Source organism: Miniopterus natalensis, chromosome 21 (genome assembly GCF_054644295.1).
Source record: "Miniopterus natalensis isolate mMinNat1 chromosome 21, mMinNat1.hap1, whole genome shotgun sequence".
Classification (NCBI taxonomy): domain Eukaryota; kingdom Metazoa; phylum Chordata; class Mammalia; order Chiroptera; family Miniopteridae; genus Miniopterus; species Miniopterus natalensis.
Genome location: NC_142101.1, coordinates 15,683,329 through 15,711,128, shown reverse-complemented (window position 1 = coordinate 15,711,128; position 27,800 = coordinate 15,683,329). Strand labels below are relative to the sequence as shown.

Sequence of the window (27,800 nt, the reverse complement as noted above, 5' to 3'; positions counted from 1 at the left end):
CTGGGCCGCATCGGGTTTGCGGGATCACGACCTCCTGGTATTTCTGGCTGCAGGGCGCTGCGGCGAATGTTAAGTGGGGCGACTCCCAGGGGTTACTCGGGGCGCCCGGAGCCCGGGCCCGGGAGGCCCGATTTCGCCCCAGGCCCGCACCTCGCCCTTGACCGACTCCGACTGAAGGCAGCGTCCCTTCGAGGTGGCCATTTAACCAGACACCTTGGAACGCGAATCCCCTTTACGTTTCGGCCAGTTTTGGCTGAAGGCGCCGCGGTGACCAAATCGCAGGGTGCTGCGCGTCCCCAGCGCGTGTGACCATCTCCGCCTCGTCCTGTCTCAGCAGAGCACCATTGATTGTCACACTCGGCGGAGAGCCTTTTAGGGTCATACATCTCCATTAGCGCCGAGCTTGGGACCATGGCTCTTTCTGGTTAAGCCTGCATTATGTATTAGGAAGCCCGTCTCTTCAATACCCAAGTTTGATCTCATTTTTCTAAGCCGAGAGCTCTTATTATGTATTATGTATAGAGATTCTTATCTTTCACATGTAAAAATAAGCCGCCCGTGTCTGTGTGACTGAAATACATGCCGTCTTTTTTCTCTTCTTGATCTACAGTTAGCGTATTATAATATGAAGATGAATATCTACAACGAGATGGCTGTCAGGGTAAATATTTCTTCACTTGTTAAACAAATGAAAAGTCAATTGTGCCTTGAATTCGTTTTTAATAAAATGGGGGGGACCAGAATAACGCCGATTTGATTGATATGCTGGTGGTTAACGAGAGGAAAGGGTGCGGAGTTGAAAAGTTAGCTGTGCTAAGTAATCCTGGCAGTATTAAAAATTAGAGTAAAATGTAAAACATGTAATTATCAACGCTTATGTTTTAGAATGTTAAACATCTCTGAGCCACAGCTACAGAGAGGCCATAAATATTAATGAAGCAGTGGATTCGTTTCCATATGTCATAGAGAATATTGTGATAAATAGATGAGCGTGGCTCTGAAATAGAAGATTCCTGCCCAATAGAAATCAATTAGACATTATCCCTATGATTTCACAGTAATAAAGGCAGCTTCCAGCTTAGAAGTTTTCTTTCTGCCATTTCTACGCCCGTTTTTATGTGTGATTTTTCCCGATGGGAAGCTGAATCCAGCGACGATGAGGCTGGCTTGGTTTCTGTACAGATTTTGGGAACGGACACGGCAAAAGTACTTTTTTTTTTTTTTATTCACATTCTTAAAACCTACGCTGCCTCATGTTTTCTTTCACTGACCCGTTAGTTCTTGCTCCTGCTAATAATGGGCTTTATCGGGGGTGAAAAAAGGTAGTAAGATACCTCCTGAAAGGCCCGTGTTGAGCTACGGCAGGTGAGTTAAGGTGACTTTGATGATTTATGCTGGTCCGGGGAGGGCGCTTTCCTCTCCAGGCGTGATGCGCCGGGGCCCGAGCCCGGGGACAGGCTCCTGTGTCCCTGTTCCGTCCTGTAAGGGGCAGGAACCAGTCAAGAGGAAGACACGGCTCTTCTCGCTGCTCTTTCCTAGTGATACGGTGACAGAGGGAAGCAGTGGGTTTTTCCCTTGGTTTCCGGAAGGCCAGAGCCTGGGAACTTGGGAGATTTCAGTGCTCAGCCAGAGACTTAACCTTGAGACCGAAACACCGCTGTGAGGTTTTACCTCTTGTCAGACGTGTTGGCCCAGTAAAAAGCAACACGTAACCGAGAAAGGCTCAGCTATTCCCGTAAGTCACCGGGCAGACAGGCGCAGGCATTAAGGTTAGAAAAGTGCGCTCTGGTCTTTATTGCTCAGCCCCTGATCTGCACTTTGCACCCTGACTTAGCTGGAGTCCTTAAGATTCCTTGTACCTGGACTAGGCGCCTCTGAGAAACCCATATCAGCCCAAGCCACTTGGAAGGCGGAGTTTTTTACGTATTCGAACATATGTGTCTGCTCTTTCCTAATAGCAGACACATATGCGCTCAGATCATAAATAGGACCTTCACGTGCAATAGAAAAGAAAAATATTCTGCTTTAATTTGCTTCATATACTGAGCCCATGGCAAACTCTGTGTTAACTATCGCCTCCTAGCCTGACAAATAAATTACATTCCATTTTCCAGGAGGCCGGTGGATCATTTCTAAAAAGAGAGAGAAATTTAAAAGAATTATTTTTAGCCTACCCACTTCCAAAGAGATGCCATTTTTTATAATGAATAAGTTATATGTTGTGATTTTTTTTTTTTAATCTTGTGATGGAAATTCATGTTCTGATCTGCTGCATTTGGTTCTTAAGGGTCACCTTTTCTCTGAAGACTTTACGACACCCCTCCACACCTGTGTAGAACTGATCACTCTCCCTTTTTATGTCCCCATTTTACCGTCGACATACTTCTGTCCTAGGACCTGTGGCATCTTATTGTCCTGGCTAATTTACGTGCCAGTACCCGCCCCCCACGCTCTGTAAGTCCCTTGGGGCCCGGATCCTATCATCTCAGTCCTTGTATCCACAGCTCCGGGCTTACAGTAGGCAGTTAAATAGTTGTCCCCAAATGTGCCAATAAATGTTGATTTACTTTCTTCCAAACAAAGAGTAAAAAACGTCGTTTGTTTCAAATACTTTTTGTCTAAGCCCCTCAGAGCCCTAGGTGGAAATTATTTAAGCCTTAGCTGGGGGATCTTTAGGCTCTTTTAAAATACCCGACTAGGCCGCGAGGGGCGGATAAACTGGACACGGGAGTCAATGTTTCCTTAGCGCAGTTCTCGTGCGGATGGAAGATCTCAGGAGCTTTGGATCCTGCCAAAGTCCCCCAGCCCGGAGCCTTGCTGTGGTATGTGCTGCCGTGGGAACCCACAGTGAGCCTGTAGCAAACCCCCGCCAGCCGGTGACCTGCTGCCAGGCCAGTGACAGTCAGTTTATACAGCAGGACATGGCTCAGTAGGTTTTTACCTCGGCTCCCGGGGCCCCGTTTCTCCTGCGTCTCTGTGTGGTGCTCGGTTGTCCCTTTGGTCTTTGATTTGACTTTGCTCCAGATTTGGGTTCCGCTCCCCCTCCAGCATCTTGGCCTTTTCATTGCAGATCTCGTTTCAGTTTGACCCTCAACTTTTTTTTTTTTTCCCCAGCTCTCTGTGTTTGCACAGCTTTTAGTATCTACGGGACTGTCATGAGCTGCTTCAACTGCTCAACTCGTTTCTCTCCCTGCCCCATCTAGAGGTGGAATTTTGCATCTTTTATGGCCTGGTGGAGAGCTGGTCCCCCACTTCTGCTGCTGGGAAGCACTGGGTGTCACCTGAGGCCCCCCCAAACACTGGGTTTAGGGAGTCAGCTTCCTAACTGTTCTATGTGCTGGACTCTAACGATGAAAGCAGAACTACTTTGTATGGTTTTCAGGAGTGTTGAGCATTCTGGTTTTTTTTAAAAGCATAATTATGAATAAAAGCCCTACTTGTATGTTCTCATATACATTTATATGTAGGTTATTAGTGAGCTTGTCTGTGTCTTCAGTCTAATTTTAGATGAGAAGACGTTTATTTTCCCCTCTTTCGGTAACATTAAGGTGCCGATGGATTTTGAGGAGTAAAAGTGAGCCCATTGGAGGGAAGATCTTTTCTGTGAGCAGATGACTTGTGATGTATCAGGCTTTTGCCATTTGTTTTAGTGCTTAAAATAAACATTATTTATAAGCCCACTTACATTCTGATGTTACTTAATGAGGACTATGCATCATTGATTTGACTAGCTTAGGAGGTCATTTGGAAGTTGCCCGTTAACAAGCTGTAATCTGCTGAGCACGCAACGGCTCTGTTTAAAATCATCCATTCAGGGCTGATCAATGACAATAATTGTTTTGTACCAATCGCTTCGGAAAGTTGCTAATTACTTTGAAGGACATGAATGCCAGCTTCGTATTTTTTTATTTTATTTTTGTTTTTTGGAAGTCTTAACTATGCACCTTAAAATCAAGAAGAGGTTGTTATCAAAAGTCATCTTGCCCTTTGAAAGTACTTTTCTAAAAAGTTAAGTTTATTCGCTAGTTCTGGGGCAGCAGCAGGAAACTGAGGCAGGATTCAGGACGTCTGGCTTGGCGGTGACCGAGGGCTGGGTTTGCACGCGGACTCCGCCTGCCATTTACTTTTTCCTGGCTTACGGGATCTTGGTCAAGCTCCTGAGCCTCGGGTGCTTGTCTTTAACAGGGAGCTCATGCCCCATTCACAAGGGCATCTTGAGATACCCTGGGGAGCGGCGGGCGCCACACCCGGCACGTGCAAGGAGCTCGGTCGTTTCGGACCCTTCACTTCCCTGGAGGGCACTGCCTTCGCCCAGGCAGGGGCTCCCTCTCCTCCAGCTCCGTTTACTGCCTGTCCTCTGGCAAAGCCACTTAAAGACGGATTGATTGTTAACCATCACTTACTCATAATGCTCCTGAACGCCCAAACGTGAGCAAAAGGAGGTGCCTTGGGAAGGGATTGCATCCCGCCTCTGGGTAGATGCCTGAGCAGTTAGGGCACCGGCGGGCTCCCGAGGGCAGCACACCTGTCGTAGGCTTTGCGGGCCTGGTCCCTGCGCTTTCCCGAGCTGCTCAGTTGGCGGGGGAAGGAGCCCCTGCCATTGGCTTCTGTCCGTTGCCTGCCTTTTGGCACAGGGTTTTCAGCTGCTCCTTCAGTCTTCTTTTCTCTAGTATATTAGGATCTAATCGTAAACAACCCTCCTCCCTCCCTCCCTCCCTCCCTTCCCTGTACTCCAGCGCGCATCCTCTGTGGTTTCTGGCACATGATCTCACTTAGAATCCAATGTTATTTTTGCATGATAGGTAGCCCCTCCCTTGACGCTATTGAATATCCTAAAAAATGCCCATGCTGTCTAAGCCACTTCTATTTATTTTTATTTGTCGAGTTTAGAGAAAGAGAGGAAGGAAGGTCAAGAGAGACACAGAGAGAGGGAGAAGCGCTGATTTGTTGCTCCACTTACTGATGCCTGTATGTGCCCTGCCTGGGGATCGAACCCACAACCTGGGCGTATCGGGAAGACGCTCTAACCAGCTGAGCCACCCGGCCCGAGGGAGTCGCTTCTGTGTCTGATGATGGACTTTCTGTCAGTCCTTTGTGTACAAGTGTTTCCTTTAATTCAGTTGCTACTGCCGTATGTGCAGTGAAAGTGTGTGAAGCACCGGAAGCCTTCCCACCAGGTGATGACCGTGGGCCACTGTCTAACCCCTCTCGGTATCAGTTTCCTCTTCTGGCAAATGAGGGTCGTAATAATCGCTACCTCAGAATGCTTAGGCCAGGCAGCCGGGGTCCTTGCATTTGTGATTTCTGTGTGTATCCATATTCCAATTGATTACTATTTTTTATTAGGAAAGTGGTTTGTATTAATTCCTCTCTTTCTTTGTTAGTCTGTTTGTATTCCACAAAGTGAAGATCTATGTGTTATTTTTGTGTTGAGTTTTTCTAACGGAGGCTGTAGTAGCGAAGAGAGGGCTTCAGGAGATAGACCGACTCTCGTGATCATTAGCACCTAGTAGCCCATTTGAGGAAGAATGTTCTTTCCACCCCTGGCACTTGTCTCATCTTACAACAAAAACAGAGTCTCTTGCCAGAAATGTTCATTCACTAAGAGCTGCGGTTCGCTTCGTTCCTGGTTCTACGTTGCAGGGGCATAGAGAATGGGCTCTCCGAAGTCCTAATTTGATTTTTGTGTCCATCCCTAATAGCTGTAAAATTATGGGGCAGCTATGTAATTCCTCCTTAGATCAGTCTTCTCATCTGGAAATAAAATGATAAGAGTTTTATCATCTCGTAGGAGTCTTCTAAAGAGTAAATGCATGAATGCAAGTAAACCCTTAGAATAGTGCCTCTCACATAATAGGAACTCAATAGATGTTAGCTATTTTATTGTTAAAGAAGTATTAAAATGTCATGATGAACATACAAGACATTTGTTTAAAGAATTGATACCACTGAATTTAAAAAGCCTTTTTAAAAAATTGATTTCAGTGAGACCAAATAAATCTTCAGGTCAGCTGGCTACATAAAATAAAAAATCTGTTTGATCAGGAAGTAGAAATCGTAGGAATTGGTAAAGCAGATTTTTAATCTTTCGGTAGTTAATTTCACATTTAGTATTTGTGAAACAATTATCAATGTTTTAAAATAAATTATATTCTATAAGTATGTTTTTGTTGTTATAATATTACCTAATAAATCTATGATTACAACCCACCATTGCAACCATATATACTGTTATATTAGCAGAAAAGTCTATGATTTTATTTGCTATGAGTTATCCGTTATTATCTTTATTTTGAAGAACTGTTAATGCTTTCACTAAAAATGTTCATATTTTATCTTTTTATTTACTTCAATAGATTCAGAGGTGGTGGCGCGGCTATAAGATCCGGAAATACTGCTTCAATTATTTTTATTTAAAGGAATACCTGAGAGCTGTTTCAGAGACCAATGATGCAGTTAGGTGAGTCGTGTAATCACTAGTCTACTGGCGAAAACTTTAGAAAAGTTTTTCGGTGGGTGTTGGTCATTCTCATAATTAGAAATAATTTCTAAAACTCACTGATATCTCAGGCAGAGATTTATTGATAAGATAGAGCTATGATTCTATTTAACTTAACATTTATTGTTACATATTTAAATATGTTACATAGATTATATTATGCCTTGGTTCTATGCAAAATAATTCCATTTCAAGAAAATTATTTCATTTAAAATGAGTTGATCTATAAAGTTAGCTATGTCCTTAAGTACCATAAGCCTCAGATGTGTTTTGAGAAACATGTTCATTAGCAAGAACTTGCCTCTCATGGAAGAAAATAAAATACCGTGGCACATAACACGGGACCACGTCACTGTCAGTGTCTGGTCCTTGAACGCATGCAAGGACAGCACCTGGATTTTGCCCATAGGATGATGTCCTCTGAAGATTTATGCAAAGTAACGTTATGATGACATTATTTAGTCAACTTTACCAAAGCCCTACATACTAAAGTTTTCCCATTACTTCAAAAATAGTTCCTTTCCTCCTGTAACATGCCTCATTCTAACAACACGTGGATGACCATGTGCCTGTAATACATTCAGATAACAAGGAAATATAACAGGGAATAGTCCGCATTTATATTGTAATTTTACTTTCAGTTAATTCCCCCCATGCATTGTCTTACTGTACTCTTAAAATTCTTTGAACTAAAGAGAACAGACAATTGACAATAAATTGTTAAACATTTCGTCTGAGACCCTAAAATGGTGTGTACCGTAAGAGATACCTGAAAACGAAATTTCCCAATTTTCTTTAGTAAAAACCCTTTCATTTACTGTTTTGAAAGCTTTTTAATGCTACTCAAGCAGCCCATTTATTTTCACTCAACAAGTGATTTCCAGCTGAAGAGGGGCTCCGATTTCCCATGTTGACGCACGGACGGTGCCCGGACCCTAGACCGCGGCTGTCCTGCGGCGTCCCTGGGTGGGCAGAGCGCCAGGTGGCCCCCGGCGGTGGGCCGGCCTGTGACTCCATTTACTTTTCCTGCTGGGGCTCAGACCAGCCCCCCGTTTATGTGTCAGGAACCTGAGCGCGTAGGCAGGGCAGGGGGAGGGGTGCGGTTCCCTTAAGCGCCCGCGTGTCGTTGGCTGTCAGGCGGGCCTTGTCACGCTGTCCATCCCCATTTAACGACCCCACGAGATCTCTTAATGAAGTTAAGCCCCAAGTTCACGGCGATAATTCCGCGGCAAGAGTTTGCGCAGTGTAACAATTCATCACTTGTCAGGAGGGCACTTTTAGTTTATACACTTAATAAGGGCATCCTCGAGCTTGGTTAATTAGAAGTGAACAGTCTGCATATTTACTAAATGCGGGGTGTCATTGCCACCACGGCCTATTGCCTGCATGAATTATTTCTCTATCTGCCATAAACAGCTGGGTAATTATTACTGCCATGATCAGACACAGTCCCCCCGTACGGCTTCTCTCACGGCGGTTCTCTGAACTCATCCAGAGCCGCACAGAATTTATGAACCCCAGAGGCTCGGCCGCTTTTTCATAACGCCGTGTCCCCGCTTCCGATCTCAAGGACACGGGCGTCCTGTAAACAGGGTGGACAAATAAGATTGCCTGAAGATAGCATTTCCGCGGACCTCATTTAAAAAATACAGCATTCTGATCTCAGCCAGCCTGACTTTCTCTAATTGCGTCCAGAGGACGGGCTTTCTTAGTAAAGGCTCCTCCCTAAGTGGAAAAGAAAGTAACAGTTTACTTTTCAAGAACCAAGTTAGCCTGGGATGTCAACTATACGTGGTGAATTTTTTTCTCCCTCCTGTAGAGTCATTTTCTATATGAAGATGCAACAATTACAGCAATTAATTGGGTAGAATTTACGTAACAAACCAGTGTGACCATATATGGTATTTAGTTAAAATACCATATATATTCTTTGCTCTGAAAACAGCCTGTACCTTATCCGTAATTAGTAATCAGTGACATAAGCCATATAATCGCTTTAAAATACCGAATGACACCAGCGTTCTCTCTCTTCCAATTCTGTGACTCCCACCGCCGCCTGTATTCTGACGATCCACAAATCCGAATATTCTCCAGCCCAGAGTTTCCTTCCACTTATTATAACCATCTATCCGGAGCCCTGCTAACGTTGCCGCGTGGACATCACAGACACCTCGAGCTAATCACGTCTGCGTAGAAAATAATCATTTTCCCAAACCTGTCCTTTCTTGTCCTGGCTCTGTTACATTTCCTTCCCTTCTAAGGGCTCCGTCCTAAGAGATGGTTTAAAGGTCCTAGAACCATGCAAAATGCAAGCACTAGGATTGTATTGGCAGAGCATCTTGTTAGCATAAACAGCTAAGCAAACTCAAAATAGATAACTTGCATTATTTTCTTAAATAGTTATAATACTTAAAAACGTGGGCCTCTGAGGGGGGAAGGTGGTGATGTGTGTCTCAGTCACAATATTCTTGCAGCGTGAGAATTTCTAGAGTTCACGTAGACCTTAAATAGAACAGAAATCATGCGATAAGGAATTGCGTGCAGTGACTTCATAAAGCATGACTTTATTTTTTAAATGCTTTTCCATTACCACTTGGCAGCGCCGCCCCGTTTTCCCCTTCCCGCCTCCTTGCCCAGCTCCCCGCTTCCTCTCAGGGGTGACCCTGAGGAGAATGGACGGACAGGTCGTCTGTCTGTCTGTCTGTCTCTCTCTCTCTCCCTCTCCCCTTCCTCCCGCCGCTCTGCAGTCTTTTCTCCTCCTGCCCAGCCACAGATACGACGGGGTTCTGTTTGGCTTTCCCATGGGGGCGATCCCCAGGCTCGATCATAAAGCAGCGGGTCCATGTGGTTCCCTAAAACCCGTGCGATGGTTTTCTGACATCACAGGGGACCTGCCGCTTTCAAACACGTCGATGTCACCCCGTGGCACGTTACTGCTTTACGACAGCACCAGGATGAGCTTGGAGATGACGCTGGTCTGTGTTGAGTGGACTCCATGCAGAAGCAGTAGCGATTACTTTTGCTTTAAAACGAAGTTAACAGCCCGGCTGGTCTTGGCTCAGCTGTTGAGCATCGCCCTAGGATCCAGGAGATCGAGGTTCGATTCCCGGTCGGGGCACAGGCCCGAGTTGCGGGCTCGATCCCCAGTCGGGGGCCTGCGGGAGGCAGCTGATCGATGACTCATCATTGATGTTTCTCTCTCTCCCCCTCTCCCTTCCTCTCCGTGAAATCAGTAAAGATATATTTTTAAAAAATGAAGTCAGCACATTTTAAACGAGAGGCAGCATGTGATTTTTGAGGGAGCACCAATTACTAAGATCTTCCAGTTCTCTTCGTATGAAACGGGAGCTCCAGCCACCTCAGCTCTGAACTGCTCCCCGAACCAGCCTTCAGCAGCTCGGTCTCCCGCTCAGCTGAAGCGCTGCAGGCCGCAGAGGGGACAGAGGTCCTCGCCGGCCTTTCTGCAGGGAGGCCCCTCCCCGCGTCTCGGTCCCCACCTGCCAGGCCTTTCTTCTCACAAAAAGCAGGAGCCCACTGAGGGACACCCACCCCTTTCCACCCCAGGGGATGTCCTGAGGGCGGGCTAATGTCCGGGAAGTGCTTGGAGCCAATGCCATTCTCAATTATTTAACATCATATATGATACGATACGTAAGGTCTTTACTTCCGATTAGAGAAACTATCCAGAAGAGTGAAAAGAGAATAATTTTACAGTGACATAGATGCATGTTTTCAGAGAGAGCACTGCACAGAAGAATTCTTTCCAAGTGAGTTCATTCAGAAGAGCCCAAAGTAGGAGAAAAATTGATTTTCATGAGTGACCTTTTGAATGGGGTCTTATTGCTTTTTAAAATCAGGCAAAGCAGGCCAATGAAATAATGGAGCCATTGGACGATCCCCGTTTATGATCGGAGTGAAGTCATGGTATTGTAATTTTATAACATTGACCATTATCATCTCGTTTACATTTTTCGTTCTCAAAATACCTCATCTAGAGAGTACCGATTCGCCAGCGCTGCCTTCAGAGAGTCCACTCACCCTTGGGCAGGAAGCTTTTCTTCTAGTCTAATGTGCATTTCCCCCGCTTTGCTGTTGAGGGACCAAGCCTACCAAAGAGAGTGGGATGAGAGATCCTTGTGCACGGCCCAGCCTCGTTTCATCACAGTCTCCTCTGGTCCAGCTCTGTCTTTGGTGAAGGCATGTGCCCTTCAGCACCCTGATGGGGGAGAGAGAGAGAGGGAGGGAGGGAGAGAAACACTGATTTGTTGCTCTACTTATTTATGCGTCCATTGGTGGTTTTTTGTGTGTGCCCTGACTGGGGATCTAACCTGAAGCCTTGGCCTAGCAGGACGTTGCTCTAACCAACTGAGCTACCTGGCCAGGGCCTTGGTTTTTATATTTTTATAATATGGTAACTAGTCACACCTATCCCATATATATCTCAGGGTGATTGTTTCTTTGAGAATAGAAATAAGACAGTATACCTGAAATGATTTGGAAAAACAAAAAGTACTGGATTTAAGAACCCCTGCATTAAAAAAAAAAAAATTAAAAAATACTTTTTATAATTTTGTAGGGAATCTTAGAAAATTAGAATGGTTTTCATCATTTAATCTTTAATGAGATCATAACTTTTATTACATCACTTACACTGAGGCATAGCTTCACCCCTCTTGACGTAACGAAAGCCTGCAGATCAAGGATAAATCATTCATTCCCCTCTTGCTACTTGGTCATGTAACCAAGACTGTTGGACATACATGTGCCTGGTGTTCAGTACATCTGTACACTCTCAAGTAGGGCAGTGAATCCGCTAGGAAGGCAAGACAGATTCTTCTCTACAATTGTACGAATTTATTAAATCAATTACTTTGTGGTGCTTTTTGGGTGTTTTTGTGTTTGTTTTTTTCTGATTACCCCAGGTTAGGTTTTCTAGTACTTTCCCAAGTTTCTTGGGATTGTTTTCAGGGCTTCCCAGTTCCCTCTGGGGGTATCATGTGTTTTCTTCGTGTGCTGGAAACTGACATTCTGTTGCGTATCCCTCAGTTTTATCTCTCCTCGTTGAGCTCCCCGAGTTCTCACTGTTTATAGTTTACGTTTCTGTATCCTGAAGATGGACTGTTTTCACTACTTCCAATAATTTATGGTTTTGATTTTGTGTCAGATCCTATGTACTTATTTATGTCTCACCTGTTCGTGTATGTGTTCGTTATATGGGGCCTTTTTTCTTTCTTAGGTAAGATCTCTTCAGATTCATTAAATAATTTGTAAAGCACAAACTTCTTTGTAGATACGATTGTTTTATTCTAGCGATTGCTCAGAAAATTACTGTATTTATCTTTGGAGGCACGTAAAGTGGATACATGCATATCTGAGTAATTACTCTGGTAGTGACAGTTCACTGGTTATTTTAAATTACCTTAAAGACTTAAAAAAGGAATTATGGAAGAAATATTTATTTTCCCATAATATAAAAAGTAAAGATGAAAATTAATAACCGATTCCGTTTTTTATGTAACATACGATTGTTATTTTTTCCTGGTAAAAACGCTCATTTATTCACAAGTACCTGCCTTGAAATTTGTACGTTAAGGACAAAGAAAGGTCACCACTCACTCCTGGTTCTTTGTCAAAAATGGACACAGTTAATGAGGTTTGTTTGGTACAGAACAAATTCCCAGACACAGATAGAGATCCTTTCAATGGAAACAAATTTGTTTGGCTTTGCCAGGTTACTTAGCGATTAATAATAGCCTTGAGGGGCAGGTCAGCCGGGTCATTGTACCAGCTTCCCAGCACAATCTAACCGTGCAGCCAGCCCGGCTCTGTGGGCGCACGGGCCCCCCAAATACTATGCATGAAGGAAAGCGAGCTATTTTCTGACTCCTTTTTTCATATTAATAAGCAATTTTCAAGAGAAGAGTGGCAAAATGAGGGCCATGCTACTCCAAGTAATTCATTTATTTTGCAATTTAATCTTATGTTGAAAAAAATTGCTGGGCTGCGGGAGCCTAGCATGGTGATTTTTAAACGTCATAAGTAACCTTGTGTGAAGTGGTGTATTAGTGGCCTTTAACTGAAACTTGCACCAGAAATATTCCTAGACATTGAAGGAGAAATAAGCATCTTTTCTTTCTGGAATTTCCCCTCTGCTTCCAGCCCGATAGGTTTGAGGTGAAGACTCGGGATTCACTTAGTATTTTACTTACAGAACCAGACAGGAAGTTACATGTCTATTTTTCTAAAAGAATCAAGTCCAACTGCAGAACATTATCTTAATAGGAATAGTTAAACTTGTTCTATTAAAACCAAGGATAGATATTTACAGAAGTTATTTATTTTTCCATGTTCTATTTAAGGGTGTTTTTTGCATAGTATATTTTAAAACTTTATTGTTTCTGTTTAAGTTTCTTAGACACACACACGCACACGCACATTATTTTAAAAGTTTTATTATTTTAATGGAATTTATTATGCTTATAAAGCCAGTAACTTACCCAGGTAATTTAGCTTTTATTCTGATTATCTACATAATTGGACAAAATGTCAACTTTTCAAGTGCAGGATAATATATGTAATGATGTTGATATTATTTGAATTGTTAACAGAAATAAACTTATGATGAATTAAGCATATGTGTAAAAGCCCATCACACTTAAAAATCAGACCATTACTTAGTATATAAAAAAATGATTAGAGACTTATAAATTGAAAATCAAAACTTTAAGGAAATCAGCAGATCAAATATTTCCTTAGGATATTTAAGTACTTCCAAAATAGTTCATCTTCAATCAAAGAAATTACCATAGTAATTCACTTACTTGGGATTTGATATAGTTCCTCAACTATTGGGCTAATAATTATAAATTTGATTTTAAACATTTAACCACTGAAAAATTGCTGTAAGTGCCATTTAAAGATTACAGGCTCCACCTGAAGCGTGCGGGTAAGACGGACACAGCACTGATTTTCCTTGGTGCGGGTGATGGCCCCTCGGAAGCTGCTTGATGGCTTGTTGTTAGCAGGCCCCTAGCCGTCTAACCGCAGGCTGCTTTGGCGCAGGGAGGCCCTGGACGAGTTCGCGGAGATGAAGGCGCAAGAAGAGAGGAAGGCGGCCCTGGAGAGGGAGCGGCAGGCGAGGGACCACCAAGCCCGAAAGATGCATTACCTCCTCAGCACGAAGCAGGTGGGTGTGCCGGCCTGACCGCCCCCCGAGCCCCGCACCCGGCCTGACAGCGACAAACTGGCCGCCCCAAAGGGACAGGGCGCGTTGGAAGGTCCCTCAAAGACACTACTTCGCGCTCAGTTCCGCGCCCGTGGCAGCCAGTGGCAGCCAGTGGCTTCAGGGAGGCCCCTGCCCGAGGCCGAGTCCAAGTCAGCGGCGTGGTGTCCCACCTGGTCACACAGCACCCAGGGCGTGACCTCGCTTTCCAAACCCGTGAACCCATTCCGAGGGGCTCGTGCTATGATGGGGACTGACCCAGAACTGACCAGTTGCTAAGCTGACTCAGCTCTCAGGTTTCTTGCACCCTTTCCAAATTCCGGTGCAAGTTTCCAGGTACAGCTGTTATCATAGAAAAACACATGTGGAATTTGGGAAACTTAGACATTTATTGTCTTAACAGTTGGTAACATCGCAGGGCCTCCGATCTTGTTATGTTTGCTAAGAAAAAAATACGTTGCATGTAGAATATTCTGCTCACAAGTACGGTTCTAAAAAGGCATGAATCTGAGGGGTGGGGTCTTTTGAGGCTTGAAATTTAGGCAGGAAATAGCAACTTGTGGGTTTTTATTTTTCCTTCTGGACTTTCAAGGCCAGTCTCATAATTCTAGACAGAGTCACATATTTGAATGTTTTTGGACATGAGCAGGTCAAGTCCCAGGGGTGGAGGGTGGGATCTGAGACTCCGTCTCATCCTTAGAGGCCTCCAAATCCAAAAACATATGGGGGACTGACTGGGTTGGCCGAGTGCCTTTGCAACCCAGACCTCCTGCACCTCTGGCCTCCGTTTCGTCTCCTAAACCACAATCCTTGTCAGTTGTGACGACTCTCTCAATATTTACTTCGATCTGTACAGCTCTGTTATCTGCATTTAACAGGCAAGGGAACTGAAACTCGGAGATAATTTAAAGATAATTTTAGAAATAAAAAAAATCAAAGTATTTCCACTTTTTCTTTATAAAATCCATAACAGTATAAACATTTTAGCTGTATGGTTGGTGAGCTACATTTTTTTAAATACAGAATTACACATAGAGAATTCTTTTTAGCAAAATAGTTTAAAAAAAAACAAAAAAAACTTGACCTTCAAACCTGAAGACGACTCAGAGGCTGAAGGACACACACTCAGGCTGAGTTGTCGTTGCTGGTTGGCTCGGCGTGCGGGGCTCTCGGGGAGGAATTAAGCTGCAGACCTGAAAACAGCCCTGAGTCAGGCGTTCACAGATGAACTCTATTGCTCCTTTTAAGGCTCTTCATTTCAAATTACATTAAATATACATTCAAGTACAAAAGAAAAGCCGAGTATGAATTCAGTATTTATTCAGTAAGTCTGGGCCAGTTTTATTCTCAACTCATGCAAATATTTCAAAACTCCCTGAAAGAATATTCAAGTGTAAATAATTTGTATCAGAAGTATGTCAGGATAAGAAACGTTTTGTTAACCTGCTTAAAAGATCAATTCTAGTAGCATTTTAGCAAGGAGAGGAGCACTCTTTGATTAGTGATTTCAATAACTTAGACATGACTTTAGTTTGTAGAAGACTATTCTTGTGTGAAACTCACATAGCTCTAGTATAGTTTAACTTCAATAAGTAGAAGTAAAACATTAATTCGCACAAATAGTGCTTCAGAAAAGGTGAATATTTTCGTAAGCCAAAATTGTATTTGTAGATTCAGACATAGAAAATTAATGCAATCACGTGTTATTTAATATATTAGTAATTTTAGGACAAATATGCTGATATGCTGACATTCTCATTCTGATAGCATAGTTTTAAAGTCAGTTTTAAGCCCACTTTTAGTACAAATACAATGTCTATCTTAAAGGTTCTAAAATCTATTCCTAATTTTTACTGATATTAATTGTCTCATCTTTATGCAAGCAAATATGTTAGCACAAATAGAAATCACACAACTAAATAATATTACAATGAGTGAATTAATAGGCCCCTCAGGGTTTTATTAATTAAAAAGTTCAAGTCATATTATAGCACCTTTTGTATATGTTTATTTCAATCAGAAAGCTGAACAGGGTGACTTATTTGCATAAATAATCAATCACGATTTACTAGTAGTAATAAGGTTAATTTGTTGCTGCCGACATAATAGGATTAGTTGATTATATTTCCTAGAAAATACCGTTTGTTATGCGCCCCATCACCTATAAAGCAGGATTGGGTTTAGGGCCCTTATTAAGCGAGCACATCAAAAAAGTCTTTGTCCCTGTAAAAGTTTTATGAAAAGAGAGCTAATCTTAGTTGATCTGAATAAAGTAAAATGCAAACATTGCCTCCATTCGTAAATGTAATTTATCTTCCTGCAAAGATTGATTATTTAATAAAGTTATTTATTTTGATTCAGTAACCAGTCAAACTAAATCTAACACATACGGGACGCATTCCCTTTGAAGAAAATCTCATTTGCAGATTTGTCCTGTTCCAGATAAACCGGCTCCGTTCCCTTGTCCTTGCAGCCTGGTGGCAGATCACGTTGTCTGCGCCACCTACTGGTGGCCGCACGCAAAGGCCCGTCGTCGGCCTCTCGGGTGCCGCCCGAATTTTTTGGAAGCGCCTCCTGGAGATCAGCAAAGTGACGGATACAAATGTGAAGCTCGAGATCTAAGTCATAAATAGTTAATATTTAGAAGTATACACCACCGCATAGAATTACACACACTAATAACAGTTTCCCAATTCATGAGAATAATACCCTGTTTTCATTTCAGTCTGCTAATAAAAACAGGATGAATTAATATAAAATGGGTTAATTTAGTATATAGAACCATCTCTATTTTAGTCTAGCTATGGCATTTAACAGAGCATGCATATTCATGTTAAAATGAAAATTTATAACTTTAATTAAAATGTGTACGCGTGTTTTGCGGGAATACTTTTCACGTTACCCCTTATATAGTAGGTTTTCGGCGCTTCCCCTCTTGTGAGTAGTGGAAATCTCCATATGGTCGCTGAGAGAACAGTTTTCGTTATGATTCTTTACAAAGCTAACATTGATTACGCTTTCTTTCAAAATATTTTATTTTTGGGGGTGGGGAGAAACATAGTTTTGGCTATTCTGATTGCAAATCATATCCCATCTGTGTACAGAAGGAAAAAATCTTAAATATAATTTGGATACGCCCCAAATTAATCGGCAGTCTATTGACGCAGACACCGTGTTTGTAAGACAAGCCTCGTGCGGTGAGAAAGGCGTAAGTTAAGAAATACGGGTACGGCTTCCAAAGCATTTACTGCTTTCAGCTGCCTTCGCAGTGTTGTAAGTGCAGGGACCCTGCGCCTCGTATATGGGTGCGCAGCATGCGATCGCTCACGTCTGCTTTGAGGCGATGACGTCGCAGGAGTGGCTCCTGCCCGTGTGTGTGAGAAGGGCCCTCGCGTACGTGGCGCGATCGGAAGGTCTCTTCGGGGGCCTCCTCGTGAGGCACCGCCCTTGGGTGACGGCGCCCGGGCAGTGGCCGGGGACCTCGGCTGTGATGTTGAGACCTGCTCCCCGTAAGGACTCTCCGGGCTGTAACTTCGGGCCTCTCGGTCATGATCGCAAAACCCCGTCTTGGACTCCAGAACATTCCTTTTGCTCTTCCCAGTTTGGAGGTTGGACCGTTTCTCTGAGTTCAGAGGAAGTTGGGGGGGGGGTAGTAAAGATAGGTACGTGGAGCCCCAAAGCATTCGTTTTATCAGTGATGAAAGCTGGATCTGAGGCCATAATGAGCTCGCTTCCCCTTAATCCCACACTTACGTCCCCCGCTCAGTCGCAGGCAGAGCGGGGACACCGCGCCTGGCCTTGCACATCCCAGAGCCAGCGGGAGGGAGCCAGGGCTGCTGATTTCCCAGCGGCGGGAATAACTAACCAGGCCGGGCCCCAGACAAGGCGGGGAAGGACGGGGGAGCCGGGCCGCGGGGACCTGAACCTCTGCCGGGAATGAAATGACCGCAGGGCCCCACAGGGATAGCCTTCTGTAGGGGAGGCTGGCGGGGTCACCAAGAGGAGGGACGAGAGATGATTTGGACGCCGCCAGGGCTGTGAGTCAGCTGGACAAGCAGCGATCAGCGCCCAAGCCCGAGGGACTGCCCGGAGGCCTAGGCCGAGGCCGAGGCCGCCGCACCGCCGGTCGGTGGTGGGACAGGCCTGGGGAAGTCACCGAGGCCGGAAGACAGGCGACCTCCGCCCAGTTCTTGGAGGAACTCACGGAACAGTGGCCTGGCACTTGCAGATGAGGAGACAGAGGGACCCATCAGTCGGGGAGGTTTCCCAGACAGTCTCCTGTGTGCGGTCGTTCTCCGGAAATCTTTCAAAATGCAGTATGGCTAAAGGGAAATCCTGAGTGAAAATTAAAAATTAAAAATTTAAAATAAAATTAAAAAAAGAGAGACAGAGAGCCTTTCCGTCCCAGGGTTTTCGCCCGAGTCACCATGCTCTTGCCCTGTTTGGGGAGGCTCCAGCCTGGCCGCGCGCTCAGGGAGTTACAGTGTGACGCCTGCCGCAGGCACAGGGCCCGCGCCCGCAGAGGTCACCTGTCACCTTCTAATTACCATCCAGCCCTGCCCGCTCGGTCCCCACGCCGCCCCACCTCTCGCTGGCTCCTGACACCGCCGACCTCCCCCGCGGAGCCGTCTTCCCGGCGCCCCGCGTCCCCCGGCGCCGCTTGCTCTTGGAGTGCCCTTCGTGGGCCCGCCGCCCCTCGTGTTTCTGCACAGGCCCGCCTCGCTCTTGGGGCTCTTCCTGGACACTGGTTTATTCTGTGTTTTTGTTTTTTTAACAAATCGCAGGTCTGTGGCGACCGCCACCCACCTCTGTGTCTTCACTCTCACCCTTCCCGCAGCCTGGGGTGCCTTTCTCCGTGTTTGATCGCCAGGGTCCTACCGTCTTCAGTGCAGGTTCAGACACCTCTCCCGGAGTTTTCTCAAAAATAAATACCTTTTCCACGGCCCCTGGCGCGCCCCCCCTTTACAGCAGTTATTAGGGGACACTTGCTACCGGCTGGTTACGGCACCGTTGGCCACAAATTCATTCTCTGGATCCCACCCTCCCTGCCGCTGAGAAGGCGTGATGGGCACCGATCACTTTTTTTAGACCCTGCAAGGTGTTTCTTAATTAGTAGATGCCCTATATTATTGCACTGAATTAGTTATACAGAGAATGGCATCTTATTAAGTTTCTTCATTTTAATCGACTTTTTGTGAGGATACTTTAATATATGATAAGAATGGTTACGACGTCAAAATGATTTATAAAAATCGCTTTTAACCTAAAGAAGCCAGCGACGTCCGGGCTCTGTGTATAACTCGACCCCTCTAGAATCTGACCCCAACCATTCAGAAATTCTCTTTCTTAGCCAGTAATCGTGTGTGTGTGTGTGTGTGTGTTTTAACTTTAATTCTTGCTTTACATAGGTAAGTTCTATACCAAGCACCTCCTTGCAAATCCCAATGTGTCCCCGAAATCGTCCTTCCCCGCGGGGAGCCACATCCCAGGGCTAAGGCGACCACGGTCTGAAATGCAGGTGTCAGTCGGCGTAACCGCTCGGGCTGAGAAATGACCGCGTTTCCTTTTTGTCCCCAGCAAGAGTAATTGAATGTAGAATATCTGAGTGAACGCCGGACTGTGGCAGTGCGCTCACACCCCGCCCGGCTCCTAACAGCAGGGCAATTATTTGCTGAGCGGGGCTCTTATAAATCCCCCGGCGCGCCCCTGTCCTGATAATTATGATGAAGTGCGGTGGCCGGCGTCCCCCCGGCGGGCTCATCCCCGCCTCTCGGGCCCGCTTTCCGGCTCCCGGTTAGTGGGGATCTTTCTTACCCTCCCCTGTGCTTGCTCAGGGTCTCATTTCTTCAAAGCGTTTTGCAGTGAAAACTTAGAGCCCACGCGGAGTTCAGACAGCCCCCCTCTCACGACGGCTCCTCTCTCCCAGAATTCACGAATCCTGAGTCCTGCAGCCAGGGGATGCTTTCTCATTTTGTTCCAGTTTTTGTGGCGATGGGCGACTCCTGCTTGCTGCGTGCTTGTCCCTTGCAGAAGTTAAAGTTGGATGTTCCCAGAATGAGCAGCTACTTTGAAATCGTGAGAAACGATGATCGTTCAGATGGTAAAACATGAAATCGAAGCACTAATCACTGTGCTCTGGGAGTTATAGGTGTCCGCAGTCCTGGTTCCAGCTCTTTCCATTTTGCAGAAACTTGCTTTAAAAGTAAACCTCAATAACAAAGAGAAGGGTGGGGGGAGGAATCAGATGTAGCCCCCCCCCGGGGCAATTACAAAATAAAGTCAGCGCAGGAGAGGAAAAATGGCCATAAAAACATTCTTTGTGAAATAAAGCAGTAGACGCAGAAAGGATGTCCATTCATTTTCAAATCAATTGCTTTTTTTTTTTTTTTTTTTTTAAAGTACTCTCCCATATAATACTCAAGTCTAAGAATAAAAGCCGGAAGGAAGAGAGCCAACCGATAGATTGTTGGAAATACGGAATAGTCCGAAATATTAATGCAGCGCTAAGGGTGACTGGGTAACAAATGGTACATTTGCTTGCTGCTCAACCCGACATAATTAATATTCCAGGTCACGCTTAAGTTCCCATGATGGAGGTTCCGGAGGGAGGAATTCAAGAAAAATATATATCTATTATATAACTCATTGCCTTTTTTTTTTTTTTTTTTTGCCCCCCCCCCCTCGACGAGCCAGAATCGTAGCCTTTAAAAAAAACCCGGTGCCTTCACACCTCATTTGCCGCACTCACCGCTGGGCCACCCGTCAGCAGCAGGGCCCGTGCAAGGAGGTCAGTGGGAAGCTATTAGCCGAGCCCTCTCCTGAGATTCCCTGGGCCTTATTGAGTTGAATGTTAGCATGACAGTACTGCAAATAACTCAGTTGTAGGCTTTTTTTTTTTTTTTAAACAGTTAGCAAAGATTTCCCCATAGTGCTGGTCACTCCAGAAAATTATTGCTAAGAATGAAGTCCCACAGGCTAGCTTGGCAGCAGCCCTTCTCGTGAAAAATGTGGAAACTGAAAAATACGTTCCGGTCCCCGAGGATTAACTTTGTCTTTTGTGACTCCTGGTAACGTTTTTTTAGAGATCAACACCAAGCCGTCACTCACAAGTGGCTTGCAAATGATGAAACAGAGCAACCGGGACAGTAGTTAACGTTGTTGTTTCATTTACTTGAATAGCAATCGTTCAGTGGATACGGGTCTCCATCTAAATGAGTAGGGCATTTGCTTGCTCTAGGGTTTGCGGGAGGGGGGGGACTGTGTTCATCAATGATATTAGCAAATGCATTAAATTAATTTCTAAAATATTGACACCTGGAAGATTTTAAATGACACCTTTTCAATTCAATTAAAATATATTTGCTACCTATATTTGATCTAAATTGCAAAGAGAATACACATGAGTAGGTGTCCATCTAGGTTGCAAAATACAATCTGAGGAAGCTATCATGTCTGAGGATCTATTTGCATTTCCCATCTCGCCTGTGTACACATGTGCATGCAAATGTGGAGTGGGATCTAAGGAGATTTCTAACCGGGCAACGTTAATAGCTGGTAGCCGTTACCCAGGCAGATAGACAGTTCGAAGCATAAATTATAATCTAGTTAAACTGTATCTATTTTACTATTTTAATCTGTAAGCTTGTGGAAATGATATACTAACAGACTTCCTTTAATTAGGTTATCACTGAACAGAATGGTAGTTTCTTAGATCTCTGTCATAGGCTTATGTTGATTTAATTATATTTTATGTCAGAATAGTCTTTTGAATATAATATTTATCATTTTTCCCCCCTCATTACAACTGATACATTTTCAGCGTAGAAAATCGCCCTAAAAATTTACCATCCACTTACAAGTTACTGTCCACTGAAAGCTATTTTGAATATATAGGTGCATATATTTTCTTTTGTTCAGATCATTTAACTGTTTATGTGGCCACCATGTCCTATATTCAGCGTCATAGTGAGAGAGTGTTAACGTGACATTATAAATGGTGTATATAATTGTCTGTAATGTTTTCAATACTGTTCTTTTCTTATATGAATAAATCCTATAAAGGGGGGGAAATCTCAAAGACAAGCCAGTTCAAAACATTTTAAAAATATTCAAATATATTTACATTAACTCGGTTTTATCCGGTAAGATTCAGTCCCCGATGATGACATTGGAAGAGCTGGGTTGGCGGCGACTGGAGCGGGCCTGTGATAGGCTAGTTTTCTAACTTCTAGATCACAACGTGCGCCACACACCCCATAGTGAATGGTTAGAATGCAAAATGAATGACTTAAGGCCGTTATTTTATACAGTCATATAAAAGGTACCCCGTGTGGCAGATGGGGACTGTCGCTCAGTGGTTTTTAGCATGTTTCATCTCCAGCCAGCAACGATTCCGAGTGGCTGGTCTGGATGGAGACCGACGTGAGCCCTGTACCTTTTAACCTTCCCCGTACAAAAAGTGTCACGGCACAGCTTCATCTTCTTCATGCTTCATGTGAGCATTAGAGACAGAACTCAAAATTCGGATTTCCTCAGATTCCAGGCATATACAACTCGCCCTTCAGAAAGGAGCCCGACCCCTGGGAACTGCAGCTGCGGAAGGCAAAGCCCCTGACGCACCCGAAGCCCAAAGAGAAGCGGGGCCCCCACGCCAGCCCCAGCAGCTGGCTGGCCTGCACCAGCTCCCGCTCCCTGCCTTGCTCCGAAATCCTGCCGCCCATCGATAGGAAACGGTGTCAGGTACTCGCCCGCCCCACCCGGTGTCTAAGAATCCTGCCAATGATCCTGTTCTTGCTGTTTTTTTTTAAAAAAAAATTATTTTTTTGTCTTTGTGACCATAAAAGAAAATCATTTTATTATAGGATCTCATTTTAAGTAATATAAAGTGTGTTTAAAACATATGCCAAGGAATTAACATTTCTTTGGTATTGGACTTTAATGTTTTGAGGAGGAAGTTAACACATAGGATGCTTGGCTAAGACCTAGCCTTTTATGTAAAAATATTGTTATAACAGTACCTGTTATAATCCGTTGTTGCCAGAAAGAGCTTTATGTAGTATCAAATATATTTAATGTATCCTGTCGCCTGACGACCCATATCTTTATATGTAATTGTAAATATAATTTAGGTTTGGGTGATTTTAAAAGTACGAGTTGGGGAATTAGAGAGGACCTGAAAGAAGATAAGACTCAAGTAGAAACAAACAAAGGATCTTCCCTGCAGACTGGGAAAGAGCGGGATTGGCAGTGACTTCCCAGAGCCAACGGGCGGGATGGGATATGTCATCATATCACAGTGGTATATGTATGAAGATACAGAATATATGCATATACATTTGTATAAATATACACATCAAATATATAATAAAAATATAAAAGATACATATGATGTATCCGTTGTTATATATAACAAATAAAATATATATAATAAAAATATAAATATATTTATCAAATAGGGATGTATATACATACACACACACACACACACACACACACATATATATCTTAACAGTGAACTTGGAATCATGTCACTGTATCTTTAAAAAATAAAGTTCCAATAAAAATTCATTAACTCCTTTCACATATAGCAATCCTCCTGTCCAGCTGTGAAAAGTACTGGATGATACTTATTTGCCATTTGTGTTATTTACGGTCCATGACTTTTATGGTAACTGGTTCCTATTATTGGTTTCTATTAATGTAAAACATAAGTGAGCATAAATGAGGCGTGAATCATTTCTTTTTATTAGCCCGCAGTCTTCGCCCGGTGCTGGCAGGAGCTCCAGCTGCGCCTGGTTAGGGACGGCCTAGTTAAGGACGGGTAGGGTTGTGATGAGAGATCCTGGTCCACGTTACATCCCTTCTCTCCTGCACCATCGCGGTGAAGAGAGAAAACAGCATGCCCAGTAGAATCTCCAGCCGCCTCTGATTTGGATGGTGCCTTATGCGATGCTAATTAACCAGACAACCAGTGGATTCTGTAGCTGGTATAAGTAGCTACTAATTTAAACGCAGGATAGGCTGGGGATCCGTTTTCACAGCTGCAGCTTCCCGACTTTGCTTTGCCTTCTGACTAAATGGTTGCTATTGTGTCAAAGTCACTAAGCAATAAAATTTAGAATTTTAAATACAGAACACAATTAAAAATACAGCCCTACTATGTTTTTTTTTCGGGGGGGGGGCGACAATTAAGTGCAAGATTTGGCTTTCACCCGGAAGCTTTATTTTAATAAAGAAACACGCGTATCATTTTTCTATGTATATGCTCTTTGAAAGCTGTGCTCAGAATTGTTTCTAATATTTTTATTTACTCTAATAGGGAGAGAATTCTATTCAATTATATGAGAAGGAACATGCTTTTTAAAATTTGAAAGTAGAGCGACCTGTAACTACGAGTTTAGCAGTTTTTGCATAAAAACTCTTTTGATGTGAGGGGAATTCTGCTTCATCTAAAGCATTTTTAATGTAATCACTTGTACTAATGTGGACATTTCTTGAAGATGTGACATTATGTCATTATTTCCTAATTCAGGGAAGATCAGATTGTTCCTTAAAAAGTAATTTTAGTAAACTCGCTATGCTCCGTAGGTATTCAGTAGCCTTGTTCATCAATAATAATGAAATTAATAATGAATAATAATGAAAATAATTCCATCACGAAATATTTGTGTCACCCTGTCTCGTCAGGGCCCCTTCCGGGACATCGCCGAAGTGTTGGAGCAGCGCTACAGGCCCCTGGAGCCCACGCTGCGCGTGGCCGAGCCACTCACTGGGCTGAAAGAGGCCAGAATGGAGCTCAGACGCCAGGAATGCGCAAGAAACGTGCAGGGGAACATGTGAGTCCTCGGCTTAAAAACAACAGCTGGACCACGCTCGGGGCCTTGAGTCCCCCGACACTTTCCATCCCCGATAGCGCAGAGAATCTTTCCTTTGTGAGCAGAGGTAAAGTGTTCAGCGGCCACTGTTTTCAACACGCCCATGTTTTCGACAGGTCAGGACTGAGGTCAATGTTGGATCCAGTTGAATTGGCTCACGGGCCCACCCTGCCCCAGCGTGACCTCATCTTGACTTATTACGTCCGCAGTGACCCTATTTCCAAATTAGGTCACAGCCTTGAACACGTTCTTTAAAATAAGCCCGTTCGTGGCGCAGTACGTGGATCGCACCATCCGGGACGCGTATTCTGCCCCCTTCACTGTTGGGAGCAGGTGAAAGGCCAGCCGCCCTGTAAACAGTCAGTGCCAAAGCCGAGCCAGCCCCTGGGGGTCCCCAGCTCCCCCAGTCGCGGGCTCGGGTGAGAAACATTCCGTGGCAGTGACGCGCGTGCATCTGCCTTCATGTCCCTCGAGCTTGCTTCTAGCTCAGACAGAAGCCTAGGTGGATAGTAGATGCCTCATTTTTAAAACTTTTCAATAATTTTCTAAGTGTCAGCACCATTTCCTAGGTAGTACCATAGGGAAAGTTAAGAAACTGGATCTTTTTTTTTTTTAAAAAAATGTTTTTATTGATTTCAGAGGGAGGAAGAGAGAGAGAGAGAGAGAACCATTAATGATGAGTCATTGATCGGCTGCCTCCCGCACGCCCCCGACTGGGCATTGAGCCCAAAGCCCAGAGCATGTGCCCTGACCCGGGGATCGAACCCTGACCCCCTGGTTCATAGGTTGATGCTCGACCACTGAGCCATGCCGGCCGGGCTGGATCCTCAATAACCGTTATTTGAAAGGGCCTTAAAGAGAATGTGGCGTATAGAGATGGGATGTGGTTCTGTTCATCACCAACGAATAGCAATAAGGAAACTCAACAGGCCTCGCAACTCTCTTTGACTTTCGGGGTTTTTCAGACACTTCAGACCTCTGCAATTTGCATGTTTTCCAAATCGCTATCGTGTTTCGATAAGTGGGGATTAGCGTATATTTTCAGATGATGAGGATGAGAGCTGCCCCAACAAGCTCGACTTCTAGCGCCCTTGTTATTTTCTGGACGCTTGTCCCCTCTCGTCCTTCAAGCTCATCTTCCCTGTAGCGAGTGGTCCGTCTCTTACAGCAGCTCTTCAGGGGCGCAGAACCTCGTAGAGGTCAAATGCGAGGCCGGCTAAGCTGTCGGTGCAGGTCTGGCTGCCTCAAGAGCCCCCTTGTTTAGAGCCGTCCCCCAGGACGCATCTGTTATCGGGGGACGTGCAGATCTGCGGAGAACCCGCTGCAGCCAGACTTGCCCGTCCCGGCCACCCCCTTCACTTTGGGGGTCACCCTGTAAAAATTTCGGAACGTGCGTGCTTGCCTGATGAACTCGGAGGCATTTGGCATCACATCTGTTGTTGGACATTTTCTGCATTCACGAAGCATTTGAGACTTAAAAATCCTTTGCGGGACATTAGCACCTCCCCTTAAAGAATAGGACAGGAGGGTTCGTAGAAGTTAGTAGCGAACAGCGGTCATCCGTGGCGGGGGTTGAAGTGCCCCTCAGGTCTCCTGATCCCAATCCGTGTGTCACCGTCACCATCCGTGACGAACGTACCGAAGTTTTTATTTTTTAACGCAGCGTCTCTAGAAATCCAGCGAAGGGTGTCATCTTAATGTCCTCCTCCCAGGTTTTTGCCGTTCTCCTGCTACCACAAGAACAGAAAGTACGTGCCGTCGATGCACTCGTCGAGCAAGTACAGCCCCGAGCCTCACGGGCGTCAGCGTTTCAGAGACGAAAACCCCAAGAAATGGATCTGTGGCAAGGTGAGCTGATGCGACCCGTGAGAGAACGGCCCCCCCCCACAAGGCTGAGGTAGACACCGAGGCCGGCAGATAGAAGTATTCTGCTTACAGTGAGTACCTCTTAAAAAGTAAGTGGTTTCACCTGAGGACGTTAAGCTACTTCAGAGAAACAGATCCCTGTGCAAATGTTTCTCCCTGAAATAACAGGGCACTGCTTGGCTTTCTGCAACAGATCACCTCATACATCCTGGCACAGTCCAAGGACATGCGTTCATCTGACCGAAGTGAGCAGTTCATGGAAATGTAGAGGCTTTTGGGTGCTCGTTAAAAGGAAAAATAGGTTATTTGGGGTATTTTCTTTTTTTTTTTTTTTTTTTTTGAGGAATCATTGTGTGCTCTTATATACTTTTAGAAAGTACATATAATTAAAGAGTTGATGACAGATCATTGTTCTTGTAGACCCTGAAAATAAAGCGAGAGAAGTACAGGAATTCTTTAAAGTTTAATAAATCATTAGCCTGGTCAAACCTCCACAAAACCAGGTAGAGAACCATCAAATGGGAAGTTCCATTTCCCTTTCCCTCCCTTCCTTCCTCATTTCTTCCCGCTTCCGTCTGGTCCCTTCAGGTAATTGTACTAAATAACCAAGCGGCCCCTCTCCGTAGCTCATGTAACCTGCACAGCACGAAAGTAGTCATTCTGTTCTTTATATGTAAAACCTTACAATTATTAAAAATACTTTTTATTTTGATTTGATATTAAGTGATTTGGGTGAGACTCGTGCCCAATAACCTGCTAAAAGCAGGGTTATTTTTCCGTATTATTATTTTTAATAAGACTTTGTTTCTTGACCTTAGAAATTGGAGGCCGCAGTTTGTTTACTTTTTGTCGCATAAAGACAGCTGTAGGGAGACTGGGTTTGTTTTGTTCAGGATGCTGAAGAGAGGAAAGGCCGGGATGGTCCTAGGCTGGGACTCCGGGAAGACGGGCTATTTACAAACAAATAGACGCACCTGCGACGTCGTTAACAGCAGGTGGATGGCGGCCAGGAAGCAGCTCGGCGCGGTGCTTTCGGTCCCCGTGTTTCACCCTCTCCGTGATGTTTTGAGATTATCTGCACGGAGGACTTTCTCTCCTCTCACCTTCAAGCACGGAGGTTATAATTTTCAAACGCTTTGTTGCACAGTTGTGTTGGAGGGTGTCAGCTGAGAGAAAATAAAACGTTAATCTCTCTCTAGTCGCATCACATGAAATCGATGAAAACATCAAGTATTTTTAAGTACTTTTGCTTTACTTTGAATGCTATTAATATGAAGGACATCGCAGAGTCAGCGAGCGGAGAGCAAATAATACTATTTTCTCCCAAAAGTATGAAAAT

General features: G+C 44.5%; 1 protein-coding gene across 1 annotated transcript in view; it reads left to right on the top strand.

Annotated features, from left to right (window-relative positions):
- SPATA17 (spermatogenesis associated 17) overlaps positions 1-27,800 on the top strand; it is a 47,952-nt gene that overhangs the window by 8,343 nt on the left and 11,809 nt on the right. Inside the window, exons 4-9 of the mRNA XM_016221155.2 lie at positions 611-661; positions 6,357-6,460; positions 13,562-13,685; positions 22,257-22,460; positions 24,408-24,556; positions 26,308-26,443. Coding sequence (XP_016076641.2) covers positions 611-661; positions 6,357-6,460; positions 13,562-13,685; positions 22,257-22,460; positions 24,408-24,556; positions 26,308-26,443 — 768 coding nt within the window. The remainder of the gene's footprint in view (positions 1-610; positions 662-6,356; positions 6,461-13,561; positions 13,686-22,256; positions 22,461-24,407; positions 24,557-26,307; positions 26,444-27,800) is intronic.